The 15,877-nt window shown below is 48.5% G+C and overlaps 1 protein-coding gene and 2 long non-coding RNA genes across 9 annotated transcripts in view; 1 reads left to right on the top strand and 2 right to left on the bottom strand.

The window, feature by feature from the left end:
- Window positions 1-15,877, bottom strand: part of AHNAK (AHNAK nucleoprotein) — a 113,184-nt gene that overhangs the window by 55,419 nt on the left and 41,888 nt on the right. For 2 of the 7 annotated variants that reach the window (XR_013403604.1, XR_013403602.1), the window contains exon 5: window positions 2,942-3,719. Coding sequence is in view for 2 of the 7 variants with exons in the window: in XM_077962452.1 (XP_077818578.1) it covers window positions 3,620-3,719 (100 nt within the window). In the remaining 5 variants the exon portion in view is untranslated. Of the gene's footprint in view, window positions 1-330; window positions 456-2,208; window positions 3,720-15,877 lie in introns of those variants that run through there. The other 5 variants (XM_077962452.1, XM_015113976.3, XR_013403603.1 and 2 more) reach the window with 4 other exon arrangements.
- On the top strand, window positions 331-14,242 carry LOC144334172 (uncharacterized). The gene is made up of 2 exons (XR_013403676.1): window positions 331-478; window positions 13,839-14,242. It is a non-coding gene; the product is annotated as an uncharacterized LOC144334172 (long non-coding RNA).
- On the bottom strand, window positions 13,659-14,747 carry LOC144334177 (uncharacterized). The gene is made up of 2 exons (XR_013403682.1): window positions 14,608-14,747; window positions 13,659-13,769 (listed from the first exon to the last, which is right to left on the bottom strand). It is a non-coding gene; the product is annotated as an uncharacterized LOC144334177 (long non-coding RNA).

Raw genomic sequence — 15,877 nt, 5'->3', positions numbered from 1 at the left:
AAGTTCCTCTAAGTTCCCTGTGACTGGCTGCTTTAATTCTGCCACCCTCCCTGCCTGGCTCTGCAAAGGTGCTCAGTAAATAAACGTTCATGGAATGAACAGTCATCATGTACTCAGCGTACAAGTCCTTTGAGAAAAGGGGTCAAATCCCAATTCCCTTGAAATCCCGAGACATTTAATTTAATCAATGTTGAAGTAAAGTGTATAAGAAAAAAGTGCTGCATTTGGCAACACAAACACCAGAACCCAATCCCCAAAGAGCAAGAGAGAAATGGCCACCATGTAAGCGCTGGGAAGCCAGCCAGCGGTGCTTGCCATCATCTGTCTAGCTTTTTTCTTTTTTTTTTTTTTTGAGATGGAGTTTCGCTCATATTGCCCAGGCTGGAGTACAATGGCGCAATCTCAGTTCGCTGCAGCCTCCATCCCTTGGGTTCAGGCAATTCTCCTGCCTCAGCCTCCCGATTAGCTGGGATTACAGGTGCCCACCATGCCCAGCTAATTTTTTTTTTTTTTTTGTATTTTCGGTAGAGACAGAGTTTTGCTATGTTGGTCAGGCTGGTCTTGAACTCCTGGCCTCAGGTGATCCACCCGCCTCGGCCTCCCAAAGTGCTGGGATTATAGGCATGAGCCACAGTGCCCAGCCCATCTGTCTAGTTTATATTCCAGACAGACTGTGCTGGAGATCCTCCTGGGCCCTTCTGAGTGTGAAGTCTAGTGGAGGCCCAGCACCATGGGAGCCAAAACAGGGATGCCTGGGCACCATGGGAGAGCACAGAGAAGGGGCCCTGAGCCCAGACTTGGAGGCTCAGATGGGCCTGGATTGGTGATTCAAAGGCCCAGGAAGACTGGGGACAAAGGGGTGTGGAAGAGCACAATAAAGGCACAGGAGGAGCCTGGCGCAGTGGCTCATGCCTGTAATCCCAGCACTTTGGAAGGCCGAGGCAGGCAGATCACAAGGTCAGGAGTTCAAGACCAGCCTGGCCAATATGGTGAAACCTCATCTCTACTAAAAATACAAAAAAATTAGCTGGGCATGGTGGCACATGCCTGTAATCCCAACTACTCGGGAGGCTGAGGCAGGAGAATTGCTTGAACCCAGGAGGTGGGGATTGTAGTGAGTTGATATCGTGCCACTGCATTGCAGCCTGGGTGACAGAGTGAGACTCCATCTCAAAAAAAAAGACATAGGAGCATGGACCAGCATCATGGATGTGGGGACCAGGACTAGGCTGTGGCTGGAGTGAAAAGCCCACATGGGAAGTGGTGGGGGCTGAGCTGAGGACTGGGCCACGGCAGCCTTGGGTGCTGAGCTAAGGATGAGAACTTTGCCCCGAGAGCCACAAGCAGCTACTGAAGAATTTCAAGGAGGGGAGTAACATGATTTGATTCTTTTATTTTAAACTAACCACTATTTAAGCTCACTCTATCCATGGAGGAAAAGACCTAAGATAGGCAGACATTTAGGAGGCGACTGTAGCAAGTAATACAAACCAAAAACATTGGAAATGTTAAGAAGGTGGGTGACTGGTGTGGGCCAGACACTGACCAGAGACGGTGGGGTGGGGGATGGAGAGACAGGGAGAGGGGAGGTGGAGGGGAGCCCAGATGTGCAGCCCTGGAGCTCGGAAGAGAAGCAGGCCTGAGAGCCACAGAGCCCCAAGAGGCTACCCGGAGAGAGAGTCCCAAGTGAGAAAAACAAAAACCCATGACAGGTCCTTGGGAAATTCTGCCGCTTTTGAGGTTATGGGAAAAGGGGAGCCCATAAAGGGCCTAGGAAGGGAGGGCAAAGTCATCCTAACCAAACAGACGTCAACACGAAGGAGATATCACCAAGCAGAGGGGGCAGGGTGTTTCAAGGAAGGAGAGGGCACAGCACTGAGTGTCCAGAGAGTTCCCTGGGCACTCCTATCAATGAAGTGGAGTCAGCAAGAGCAGTATTGAGTGGCAGGGTGGAAGCCTGGGGACAGGGAACAGGGGGACTGGAGTGAAGGGAAGATGAGGAAGAGGTGACAGGAATGGAACACGCAACACTTTCCAGTTGGCTCTCAAAGAATAGCACCACAGCAAGAGGGGTTCGGACTTGAGGGAGGTTTTCCTTCTTTTTTTGGGACGGAGTCTCGCTCTGTCACCCAGGCTGGAGTGCAGTGGCCCGATCTCAGCTCACTGCAACCTCTGCCTCCCAGGTTTAAGCGATTCTTCTGCCTCAGCCTCCCGAGTAGCTAGGATTAGAGGCGTGCGCCACCACACCCGGCTAATTTTGTATTTTTTGTACAGACAGGGTTTCACCATATTGGCCAGGCTGGTCTCGAACTCCTGACCTTGTGATCTGCCCACCTCAGCCTCCCAAAGTGCTGAGATTACAGGCGTGAGCCACCGTACCAGGCTGGGAGGCTTTCTGTAAAGGAAGTGGAGTATGTGCCTGTTTATTTGCTGAAGGGACATTCACCCCAGGCTATGGGTGGAATACTGGGCAGGGAAGAGGTGAGAAGAGAAAATGGGGCTCAGATGATGGAAGGAGGGTCCACAGGAGTGGATGGAAGGAAGCGGAGCTCCCTTTGCCCAGTGACAGGGCAGTCAGTCCTCTCCAGCTGACATTGCCATGTGGGAATGCAGGCTCAGTGAACATGACAAAATGTTGAGAGGCCACACATTCCATATTTTCATTTATTGTTTTGTTTTGTTTTGTTTTTCTGAGACGGTATCTCACTCTTTCGCCCAGGGTGGAGTGCAGTGGCGCAATCTCGACTGACGGCAACCTCCGTCTCCCAGGTTCAAGCGATTATCCTGCCTCAGCCTCCCGAGTAGCTGGGATTACAGGTGCCTGCCATCATGCCCAGCTAATTTTTGTATTTCTAGTAGAGACAGGGTTTCACTACATTGGCTAGGCTGGTCTCGAACTCCTGACCTCAAGTGATCTGCCTGCCTCGGCCTCCCAAAAAGCTGGATTACAGGTATGTGCCACCATGCCCGGCCAGTCTCCTCATTCTTAAATGTTTGCAATTACCTCCAAAAAACAGTTTAGTTTTTGTGCAGGTCAGAAACATGGCTATGGCCCAAATTGAGCCAATGACCCCTCTACGTAACTCCCTATGACCCAGGATTTCCATACCCCATAGTCGCTCACTTCTTCCCCTCCGGCTCACTCTCCATGTGGGCATCTCCCTCCTAGGAGGCCTGAAAAAGCATTTCCTTTAGAGGATCAAAAAGACTTTTTCTAAACTCTGGTAGATCTTCCACTAGAAGTATATTCCAACCCTTTAATTCTAAGTCTTTGGTTTCTGCCCCACCCTGCCTTCTGGGTTTAATAGGTACTGTCTTAAAAGCATGTGGATATTCCACAGTAGCCCTCCCTATGAAGAAACCCTTGCGATTCCTTCTGAAGGAGTACGTAATCCTTCCGCAGTAAGTGCATTTCCTATGGGCTTCTCACAAAGCTGAAAGAAGACTAGGATTTGAATTTCCAGGCCCAGGAGAAAGAGGGGCTGGGCTCCTGGGGTCCTGAGCCATATCCTTCCAGGTGTGGCTTCCACAGCCCAGGCAGGCATGCCCATCTGTGATAAAGGGTATCATTATCATAATTAAGGTCATCTGTCTTTCAGTCCCCCATCACTTCTCTCACCTGCATTTGGGGTGGAGATTGAAACTGCCCCGGCTTGGCTGCTGGCTTCCTTCTGTTTGTTCTGGTCTTTGCATTCCAGTGCTGATGGCTGTGGTGTGTTCTAACAAGGATAAAGATTATCACCAGGTCACTCATCGAATCATCCAATCAATGAGCACTTTTCAAATGCCTACTATGGGTGTATAAAATACCAGAGACCCCATGTTTACCACCACCCACCCCCAACACATCCTAGCCCAGCCCAAGCCCCAGCCTTGCCTGGAATTTCTAGCTGTAGAGATGATAACAGAGAATCTTCAGAAGACAACTGGCCTAAGCTGAGGGACAGCCCTTTGTGAAAGCGCCGGGAATCTCACACAAAGGGGACAATGCTATCTTGGGTTCATCCACCCACCAGACCCAGTCATTCTCCTCAAGGGCTTTGCGAGGACAGAAGGAGAGAGATAAGGTACAACTGAACACCGAGGAACAATGTATAAGAAAGGAGGGTTTTGTGGTGGGACCAGAGCATGCACGGTTACCGCCCCCTGGGTATCTTTTCTCGGTCAGCATTAAGCTGGATACTGCGGGGCAGGGGTTCCAATCACTAGACTCAGCTCCACTCAGAGTTCCTGACGCCTTACAGGGTAGATCTCCAATCCGAGGTCGCTACCCTCTGTGGGGAAGGAGAGTGTTCCCATCAAGAAGGAGAGCCCACCTGGCCATGGGATTCCCTGACCAATGGCAGGATTCCGTCTGTAGCAACACGGAAACCAGTTCGTGGAGAACTGTGGTTGCCATCAGTGGTTTCAACAGGTTACTCTTTTCATGTGTTTGCCCAAGTCTAACACCATCCCAAGAAATTACTCTTCCCAGCAGAACACAGTGGCTCACACCTGTAATCCCAGCACTTTGAGAGGCTGAGGTGAGAGAATCACCTGAGCCCGGAAGTTCCACACCTGCCTGGGCAATATAGTGAGACCCCCACCTCTACAAAAAATCAAAAATAAACAAAAATTAGCCAGGTGCGGTGGCACACAACTGTAGTACCAGCTATTCAGGAGGCTGAGGCAGGAGGATTGCCTGAGCCCAGGAGGTCGAGGCTACAGTGAGCCATGATCGCACCACTACACTCCAGCCAGGGCGACAGAATGAGACCCTGTCTCAGAAAAAAGAAAAAGGAAAAGAAAGAAAAAGGAGGCTGGATGCGGTGGCTCATGCCTGTAAACCCAGCACTATGGGAGGCCGAGGTGGACAGATCACAAGATTAGGAGATCAAGACCAGCCTGGCCAATATGGTGAAACCCATCTCTACTAAAAATACAAAAATTAGCTGGGCATGTGCTGGGTGCCTGTAGTCCTAGCTACTCAGGAGGTTGAGGCAGGAGAATCGCTTGAACCCGGGAGGTGGAGGTTGCAGTGAGTCAAGATGGCACCACTGCACTCCAGCCTGGGTGACAGAGCAAGACTCCGTTCCGCCCCCCAAAAAAAAGGAAAGGAAAAGGAAATTACTCTTCCCCAGGGGATAGTAACCCAAAGGTTACATGAAAGGATTGAGTCAGGACCTTCAATTTCAAACCGATTAAATTTCTTTTTTATTTTCTTTCTATTGTTTTCTTTTCTTTTCTTCTTTCTTTTTGTCTTTCTTTTCTTTTCTTTTCTTTTTCTTTTTTTGAGACAGAGTCTCGCTCTTGTCCAGGCTGGCGTGCAATGGCGCGATCTCAGCTCACCCCCACCTCTGCCTCCTGGGTTCAAGCGGTTCTCCTGCCTCAGCCTCCCGAGTAGCTGGGATTACAGACATGCACTATCACACCTGGTTTATTTTGTATTTTTAGTAGAGATGGAGTTTCTCCATGTTAGTCAGGCTGGTCTCGAACTCTCGACCTCAGGTGATCCGCCCACCTTGGTCTCCCAAAGTGCTGGGATTACAGGCATGAGCCACCGCGCCTGTACTTTTTTTTTTTTTTTTTTTTTGAGACAGAGTCTCACTCTGCAGCCTAGGCTGGAGTGCAGTGGCCAGATCTCAGCTCACCACAACCTCCAACCTCCCAGGTTCAAGCGATTCTCCTGCCTCAGACTCCCAAGTAGCTCGGATTACAGGTGCGTGCCACCACACCCAGCTAATTTTTTGTATTTTTAGTAGAGACAGGGTTTCACCACGTTGGCCAGGCTGGTCTCAAACATGTTGGCCAGGCTGGTCTCAAACTCCTGACCTCAGGTGATTCACCCACCTCAGCCTTGCAAAGTGGGATTACAGATGTGAGCCACCATGCTTGGCCTGTTTTCTTTCTTTCTTTTCTTTTTTTTTTTTTTTTTTGACAGAGTCTCACTCTGTCGCCTAGGCTGGAGTGCAGTGGCACAATCTCGGCTCACTGCAACCTGGCCTCCCAGATTCAAGCAGTTCTCCTGCCTCAGCCTCCCGAGTACCTGGGATTACAGGCATGTGCCACCACATCGGCTAAGTGTGTGGCTAAGTTTATTTTTAGTAGAGATGAGGTTTCACTATCTTGGCCAGTCTGGTCTCAAACTCCTGACCTCAGGTTATCCACCCACATTGGCCTCCCAAAGTGCTAGCATTACAGGCATGAGCCACTGTGCCCAGCCTCTTTTTTTTTTTTTAAAGATAGAGGTCCCACTATGTTGACCAGGCTGGTCTTGAACTCCTGGGCCCAAGCGATCCTCCCGTCTTAGCCTCCCACAGTGGTAGGATTACAGGTGTGACCCACGTTGCCGGGCCAAATTGGCGAAATTTCTTGTTCATCCTTCCTTCTTACAGGTGAACTATCTTCCCTGTTCCGAGCTTTCAGGAGGACTGTTGGGGCCACTTAAATTTTTCCTCCTCATAAGTAATAAGCAAATTCTTCATTAGAGTTTTCTAGACTCTGAGACAATAAATTATTTGTCTTTTTCTCTGAAAGCCTAGCAGTCCCAGGCATTCTGGAAATGTTTGTGGCTTGGAGAGATGAATGATGAGTGATGAAAGACTGAATGAGTGGTGAATAAATGAATGAATGAGTGGTGACTACATGAATGAATGGGTAGTGAATAAATGAATGAATGAGCAGTGAATAAATAAATGAGTGGTGAATGAATGAATGAGTGGTGAATAAATGAATGGTGCAATAGTCTTTCAACCGAATGATATTTGCATTTCTTTTTTTTTTTTTTTTTTTTTTTTTTTTTTTTTGAGACGGAGTCTCGCTCTGTCGCCCAGGCTGGAGTGCAGTGGCCGGATCTCAGCTCACAGCAAGCTCCGCCTCCCGGGTTCACGCCATTCTCCTGCCTCAGCCTCCCGAGTAACTGGGACTACAGGCGCCCGCCACCTCGCCCGGCTAGTTTTTTGTATTTTTTAGTAGAAACGGGGTTTCACCGTGTTAGCCAGGATGGTCTCGATCTCCTGACCTCGTGATCCACCCGTCTCGGCCTCCCAAAGTGCTGGGATTACAGGCTTGAGCCACCGCGCCCGGCCGATATTTGCATTTCTCTAACAATCGATGGCATGAAAATGTCCAAGGTTTTTAAAAACTACACATAGATTAATCCCATCCCACTGATTCGTCTTCCTCCACAAATGTTTTAAATTCTAATAATAATCAGATATAAATTATTTTACAAAAACAACCCTGTCGGCCGGGCGCGGTGGCTCACGCCTGTAATCCCAGCACTTTGGGAGGCCGAGGCGGGCGGATCACAAGGTCAGGAGATTGAGACCACAGTGAAACCCCGTCTCTACTAAAAATACAAAAAATTAGCCGGGCGCGGTGGCGGGCGCCTGTAGTCCCAGCTACTCAGGAGGCTGAGGCAGGAGAATGGCGGGAACCCAGGAGGCGGAGCTTGCAGTGAGCCGAGATCGCGCCACTGCACTCCAGCCTGGGCGACAGCGTGAGACTCCATCTCAAAAAAAAAAAAAAAAAAAAAACAACCCTGTCTTTCCCAGAAAAGTTTGGTTGAGAAATTCAGCACGTGATGACTCTTCTTTTTATTTCAATTGTTCAGTGTCTAGTTATAAAATGAAACTCAGAATAAGTCCAAATAACTACAGAAGGAAGGAATTTTTTTTTTTAATTTAGAAACAAAGATTAAATAATAATGGCAACCACATCAGCGCTTACCACATGCCAAATGATTTCTATCCTCATGTCAACTCCTTACATCAACTCCGGAGACAAGTGCTACTACTACCCCGTTTTACACAAGAAGAAACTGAAGTACAGAGAGCTTAAATAACTTGGCCCTAGATGGTACAGCTAGAAAGAGCCAGAGCTGGCTGGGCACAGTGGCTCACACCTGTAATTCCAGCACTTTGAGAGGCCAAGGTAGGCAAATGGCTTGAGCCCAGGAGTTCAAAATCAGCCTGGGCAACATGGTGAAACCTTGTCTCTACAAAGAATTCAAAAATTAGCTAGGACCACCAGGCGCGGTGGTTCACGCCTATAATCCCAGAACTTTAGGAGGCCGAGGTGGGTGGATCACCTGAAGTCAGGAGTTCAAGACCAGCCTGACCAACATGGTGAAACCCCATCTCTACTAAAATACAAAAATTAGCAGGGCGTGGTGGCAGGCACCTGTAATCTCAGCTACTCAGGAGGCTGAGGCAGGAGAATCACTTGAACTTGGAAGGCAGAGGTTACAGTGAGCCAAGATCGAGCCATTGTACTCCAGCCTGGGCAACAAGAATAAAACTCTGTCTCAAACAAACAAAAAAAAAAGTAGCCAGGCATGGTGGTACATGCCTGTGGTCCCAGTTACTCAGGAGGCTGAGGTGGGATAATCACCTGATCTCAAGGAAGTTGAGGCTACAGTGAGCTGTGATCACACCACTGCACTTTAGCGTGGGTGACAGAGTGAGACCCATTCCCAGCAAAAAAAAAGCAAGTGGCAGAGCTGAGATTTGAACTCAGACCACCTGGTTCATAAACCCACACTCTAAATGCTAAACCATCCATTCATGTTTCATAGCATATATTAGGAAATATGAAAGAAGGAAAAAAATCCAAGCCAAAGTTGCCAGTATATTCAAGGTAAGAAGTTATCCTATAGAAAGCATGGCTTTCAGTTAAATATGTAGATTACCTCACAGTGTCCTGTTGTAATTCATAGCCAAAACTAGAGTGCTTTAGAAATAACAGTAATAGGCCGGGTACAGTGACTCACGCCTGTAATCCCAGCACTTTGGGAGGCCGAGGCGGGTGGATCATGAGGTCAGGAGATCGAGACCATCCTGGCTAACATGGTGAAACCCCATCTCTACCAAAAATACAAAAAATTAGCCGGGCATGGTGGCGGGCGCCTGTAGTCCCAACTACTTGGGAGGCTGAGGCAGGAGAACGGCGTGAACCCGGGAGGCGGAGTTTGCAGTGAGCCGAGATCTCGCCACTGCACTCCAGCCTGAGTGACAGAACAAGACTCCGTCTCAAAAAAAAAAAAAAACAAAAACCGACAACTGCTAAAGTGTTCTGAGCTGATCAAAGGAGGAATCCAAAGGCCAGTGTACCGTACAGCTTGGGACTGAATGATTGGCATTGTCATCTCGTCATTCCAGGACATGACCACTATGTGGCAGGAAAGGATGTGGCAGAACGGCAGGCTATGGCACCAAAGAACTCCTTGAAGTCACTCGAGAAAACAGAGGATAAGGAAGGGAATGGGGAGGTCACTCCCCTGAGGCCCTCCAAGGCCCCAGACTCTCCTGTTTTATATCTAAAGGTCAAGGTGAAATGGGTGGAGAACAGTGATACATAACCATTCCTATCAAAAAAGGTAGCGACATGATTACTCACTCGATGTAAAACGGTTACTAAGTAACAGAAGACACAGCATTAAATAGCATCATTGCAACATATCTGATTATGTTACTAATGTGAATCATTCACGATTTCCTGTCCGAAAGAGCTGAAATTTTTATTCTAACAAGATCATAGAAACTGGTAATAGGCCAGGCGCGGTGGTTCACACCTGTAATCCCAGCACTTTGGGAGGCCGAGGCGGGTGGATCACGAGGTCAGGTGTTCAAGACCAGCCTGACCAACACGGTGTAGCCCCGTCTCTACTAAAAATACAAAAATTAGCCGGGTGTGGTGGCGCATGCCTGTAATCCCAGTTTCTCAGGAGGCTGAGGCAGAAGAATTGCTTGAAGTCAGGAGGTGGAGGCTGCAATGAGCCAAGATCAAGCCACTGCACTCCAGCCTGGGCGACAGAACGAGACTCCGTCTCAAAAAAAAAAAAAAAGAAACTGGTAATAAATAAGTATAATCCAATACAAGTGTGCAGAAAATAGGGGCTTTCTAGGTATCCAAATGAAATACTCATATGTGTGTTCAAAGTGGCATGTGCAGCCGGGCACAGTGGCTCATACCTCTAATGCCAGCACTTTGGGAGGCTGAGGTGGGCGGATCACCTGAGGTCAGGAGTTTGAGACCAGCCTGGCCAACATAGCAAAAACCCATCTCTACTAAAAACACAAAAATTAGCCAGGCATGGTGGCGGGCACCTGTAATCCCAGCTACTCAGGAGGCTGAGGCAGGAGCATCACTTGAACCCAGGAGGCGAAGGCTGCAGTGAGCCAAGATCACGCCACTGCACTCCAGCCCGGGTGACAAAGCAAGACTCCATATCAAAAAAAAAAAAAAAAGTGAAATGTGCAAGAATGTTTGTACATACAAGAATGTAAACACTGGGACCAGGCTTAGTAGCTCATGCCTGTAATCCCAGCACTTTGGGAGGCCAAGGCAGGCAGATAACCTGAGATCAGGAGTTCGCACCAGCTGGGCCAAAATGACGAAACTCCATCTCTAGTAAAAATTTTGCCAGGCGTGGTGGCGTGCCCCTGTAATCCCAGCTACTCAGGAGGCTGAGGCAGGAGAATCGCTTGAACCTGGGAAGCAGAGGTTGCAGTGAGCCGAGATTGAGCCACTGCACTCCAGCCTGGGTGACAGAGGGGAGACTTCATCTCAAAAAAAAAAAAAGTAAACACTGGAAATGACTTAAAAGTCCATCAATACAGGAAATGTTAAATATACAATATATCTATGCTGCACAATATTTCACAATGAAAAGAATGAGGTAGGTCTGTTTTCACCTACATGGAACATCTCCAAAACGTTAAGAGGGGAAAAGGAAATTGCAAAACAACACAGTCCAATCTTATTTATGGTTTTGTGGGTTTTGTTGTTGTTAACCCACAAAATTCTAGGCTTCTATGTTTGGACACGTCCAAATGCATTGAGCAAAATCTACAGGGCACATGCCAAGATGAAGCCGATGGTTATCATTAAGGAGGAGCATGCAGGGGTGTTCGGAACAAGTGGAATTTCTCTTGTATTGTTTTAATTTTTTACAAAAATCAATGGCATACTAAGATTACACTAAATGTAATTATAATTACACTATATGGTGCAATTAAAAATTGAATCTTTGGGGCCAGGCATAGTGGCTTGTGCCTATAATCCCAGTGCTTTAGAAGGCCAAGGTGGGAGGATGGCTTGAGGCCAGAAGTTTGAGAGCAGCACCTGGGCAACATAGTAAACCCAGACTCTAAAAAAAAAAAAAAAAAAAAAAAAAATTGTGGAAGCTGTGCCTGTCAGTAAGAACTACTCGGAAAGCTGAGGTGGGAGGATCTCTTGAGTCCAGGAGTTCAAGGTTGCAGTGAGCTGTGATCATGCCAGTACACTCCAGCCTGAGTGACAGAGCAAGGCCCTTCGCTAAAAATAAATAAATAAATAAATAAAAATAAATAAATAAATAAATCTTTGGAAATGTTGGTTCTAAAAATTTCCACCTGCCCAACAGAATATTCATTAGGATTGAAAGTACTTTACCAGTTGTGATTACTTCAACAAGGGGAGGTTCATTATTCAACAAGCATTTATGGAGCATCTACTGTGGGCCAGGCACTGTTCTAGACTCTGGGGATATATTAAAAATCCCCGCCCTCTAGCCAGGCGAGGTGGCGGGCGCCTGTAGTCCCAGCTACTCGGGAGGCTGAGGCAGGAGAATGGCGTAAACCCGGGAGGCGGAGCTTGCAGTGAGCCGAGATCGCGCCACTGCACTCCAGCCTGGGTGACAGAGCCAGACTCCGTCTCAAAAAAAAAAAAAAAAAAAAAAAAAATCCCCGCCCTCATGAAGCCTATATTCCAGTGGACTTTATGGTCTCTCTTCCACCTATCTTCTCCCACTTCCTTTGGTGGGAGTGATCTCTGGAAGAGAGGCATGGGCATGAGGAGATAAAATATGCCCAGAGGCAGGGGCATGACATAGATGAGCTCTGACCATGTCTTCTAGGCCTGGGAAAGAGGAGAAGATGGATAGGGTTTAAGGCTTTAGTGCAGACCCATAGCATCTGACTGGCCCCTCAGTAAACATCCTCTGTATCTATTCAAACCTGCCAGGCACAGTGGCTTATGCCTGTAATCCCAGCACTTTGGGAGGCCGAGGCGGGCGGATCACCTGAGGTCAGGAGTTCGAGACCAGCCTGACCAACATGGTGAAACCCCAGCTCTACTAAAAATACAAAAAAATTTAGCTGGGCATGGTGGTGTGTGCCTGTCATCTCAGCTACTTGGGAGACTGAGGCAAGAGAATCACTTGAACCTGGGAGGCGGAGGTTGTAGTGAGCCAAGATTGTGCCACAGCACTCCAGCCTGGGCAACAGAGCAAGACTCTGTCTCAAAAAAAACCAAAAAAACCAGCCGTACAAGTTGAGCAGTCAGCAGCTGTGCAGCTCCTAGCCACTCGTCCACCTCCTGGAGACTGTGAACCAAGCCACAAAGGGGGAAGGGGTGTGGCCGAGTGCTGGTTGGGCTTAGGAGCTCCTGGCTCCTCCAGGATGCCAATGAGACTTCCCTTCTGGCATGAGGCCACGTAGAATGATGATGGCTGAGAGTGCAACAGTAGGAGGACAGAGGATCGCTGGTAAGGGGAAAGTGAGTAAGTGGAAGGAAGTCCATGTAAGAGCTAACTGTACTCCATCTGGGCCAAAATGGGGAGACCACATCTCCCTTCAGGGGTCATCTGACACCAGACCAAGGCTCAGCCAAGCTTTTCTGTGCTGGAGAGCCAGAAGCCAGCTGGGAGAGCCTGCTGGTCCTCGGTGCCCTCACTTCCCGGTCCTCTGTTCCTCTGTCCCCCGCACCAGACTACCTGGCTCCAGCTTGCTTCGGGTCTAAGCTGAACAGAGTAGGGAAGAGGGGCAGGTGAAATGCCTCAAGACAGGCCTGGCATAAAAAAGTGGAACTGAGTTTGTGGCTTACCCAAGAGATTAAACATAGTCTAGTTGTATCCATGCAATTTAAGGTGGGAAGGTGAAGGATCCTGTATTCCAAACCAACCTGCATTCACAAGACAAGGGCCGTAGTAAACGCAAAGGAATGACTCAATAGCGGCGAAACTCAGACATCCTTGACAAGCCAGTAGGGGAGATATTTCAGGCTAGGGCAGCCTTACCTGAGACCTTCAAATCATACTATAAAGGTACCTGGCTGCCCCACCTGAGCCCAGCCTAGCCAGCTTCCCAGCTATGCCGGTTCACACGGGTGCTAGAAGGCTGGGGTAATCTGATTGGCCCAGAGAGTCACGTGTGCTAGAGAACACTAGCTTTGTTAACGATCAGAGTCAGGTTTGAACCTGTTCCTCCCATACCTACGTGCTGTCCCTCAGAGAGCCCAATGGTGACACTCACAGGGTGTGGTATGCAGCTCCAAACCTCCCCAATGACTTAAAAAATCCAAATGAGTTTTAGATTGCTGAACCCAGTTGATCATACCAGAAATCGAGCTAAAGAACCACCTCAACATCATTTTTTTTCCACTTTCAGCTAAGCGAACAAACTGGGAGATTGCTGCCTCACGACTTTACGTAGTAAATAATCCTTTCATCTCCCCTTTGGCTGGGAAGAGCTTACTCTCTGTAGACAAGGAACCGGCAGAAGCCTCTATGTCAGCTGAGGTTTGAACAAGGCAGTGTCGAGCTGGGAATACTCACTGTCAAGTTTTTTCCCCCTTGAAAACTGGATGTGGACATTGCTCAGACATATCATATCACATTAAAACATATAGTTCTGGCCGGGCGTGGTGGCTCACACCTGTAATCTTAACACTTTGGGAGGCTGAGGGAGGAGAATCGCTTCAACTCAGGAGTTCGAGACCAGCCTGGGTAACATAGTGAAACACCATCTCTACAAAAAAAAAAAAAATCAAAAACACAAAACAAATTAGCCAGGCATGGTGGCACTTGGGAAGTTGAGGTGGGAGGATTGCTTGACCCCGGAAGGTGGAGTGGCAGATGGCACCACTGCTTTCCAGCCTGGGGGTCAGAGTGAGACCCCATCCAAAAACAACAACAACAAAACAATTTTATCCCTATCTTCCAAAGAGATTTCCGGTGTCAATGCCTCAAATTCTACATTCTAGAAGAACTTTGCCTGCCGGGCGCAGTGGCTCACATCTGTAATCCCAGCACTTGGGGAAGCCAAAGTGGGTGGATCACGAGGTCAGGAGATCGAGACCATCCTGACCAACGTGGTGGAACCCCGTCTCTACCAAAATACAAAAAATTAGCCAAACGGGGTGGTGCCCACCTGTAGTCCCAGCTACTCAGGAGGCTGAGGCAGGGGAATTTCTTGAACCCAGGAGGTGAAGGTTGCAGTGAGCCAAGATTGTGCCACTGCACTTCAGCCTGGCGACAAAGCAAAGCAACACTCCATCTCAAAAAAAAAAAGAAAAAGAAAAAGAAAAAAAGAACTTTGCCAAAACCTGAGAGAAATAAATGCATTTGCCAAACCCCAGCATGATGTGAGCGCTTTGCTCTCCAGATGCCACAAATACTCTCCTGCGCTCACATGTCAATATATCACAGCCAAGTGCTGCCCAGCAAATACACAGGGCTTTGTCTCATTCTGCAGCGCTGGACGCTGGCCACGGAGCCACTGTTGCTGTGTCTGTCAGGCACAAAGAGAGCGGTGGGGCAGGCAGGGGGCATGGGGCAGTGAGCTGCAAAGACAAAGCCAGCCCCACCTTGCTGCAGGTGGGAAACACAGCTCTCCACATCCCAGCCAGGCTTTGCGGGTCAAACAATTCTCTAGGAAGGAAGGAAAGGAGAACAGAAGAATAATCAAAAGCCACACTGCCTAGACTTAAGCAGTGAGAGATGCCAGCCACCCGTTTCGGACCAAACTGGGCAGATTTGGGGTGTCTCCTCCTCTTCCACACCTGAGCACTCCTCCACTCCCTCTTCCTCAACTTCCTGCCCCAAGCAGCACCTTTTCGGCCGCTCTTGCCACCCCACCTTTCTCGGGCTTCAGGTCTTCGACTTCAGAGTCTCCGAGCTTTTCCTCTGCCTCCTTTCCCACCCCAGCAGGGCAGTCCTGGGGGCTGGAATGGTGTGGATTTGAGGAGTTTGCCAGCTGACAGGGCACAGAATTCAGCTAAATTCACACTCTTCCGCAGCTCAAGGAAAGCAAGCGAACTGCAAAACTTCAGCAAGTTTATTAGAGAGAGTTTATTTTGTTTTGTTCTTTAACTTTTGTTTGTTTTTACCCTAAGTATAGGCTAAAACCTGGGAGACCAAGAAACTAAACAGTAATTGACAGAAGGAAAACTGGAGCAGCAGTGGCCGAAGGGAAGTGTATGAAGTGATTGGATAGTGATAAGATGGCTTATCGAGTTTCTGCCACGTGCCATGTGCCTGGCAGTGCGCTGGAGACATCATGATGGACAAGCACACTACATCTCACTCACAGAGCTGACGGTCTGGAGCGAGAGGCAGACAGACAAGCCATTGGCCACTGATATTTTAATATGAATAGTGCTAAGAGCAAAAAAGTACAGAGCAACACAAATGTATGAGATGGCTGGGGAATATCCAGGAAGGCTTCCAGGAGGAAATGACCTCTGAACTGAAACCCAAAGGATGAAGAAGAGAAGCCTGCATGAAAGCCAGGGTGCTGGAGAGAGAAGAGTACATTAAGGGTACTGGAAAGAGCTGAGTGTGGCTGGAGAGGCCAGCTTGAGACTGCGGAGGCTGACAGTGGCTAAGTCAAAAGCAGGCAGACCACCGAGTGCTCCGTGGGTCTTGGCTGGAGTATGAAGAGGCTGAGACATGTAGTGTTTGGAGCCACCTCCAAGACCTTTTTTTCCCTGTGTGAACCTATGTACAGTTCAGGCTGACTTACTGAAGCATTTCTGTCCAACTTTTAAATCTCCATATTCCGTGAGAGTTCCGCAAATGCTCATAAATACAAAACAATCAACAGTCCAACCCATCTCAAGTAGGAGTGAGTGGGGG

Source organism: Macaca mulatta, chromosome 14, assembly GCF_049350105.2.
Source record: "Macaca mulatta isolate MMU2019108-1 chromosome 14, T2T-MMU8v2.0, whole genome shotgun sequence".
In the NCBI taxonomy this organism is placed as follows: Eukaryota; Metazoa; Chordata; class Mammalia; order Primates; family Cercopithecidae; genus Macaca; species Macaca mulatta.
Note: the sequence above shows the minus strand (reverse complement) of the source record. Positions and strands in the feature narration are given on the sequence as shown.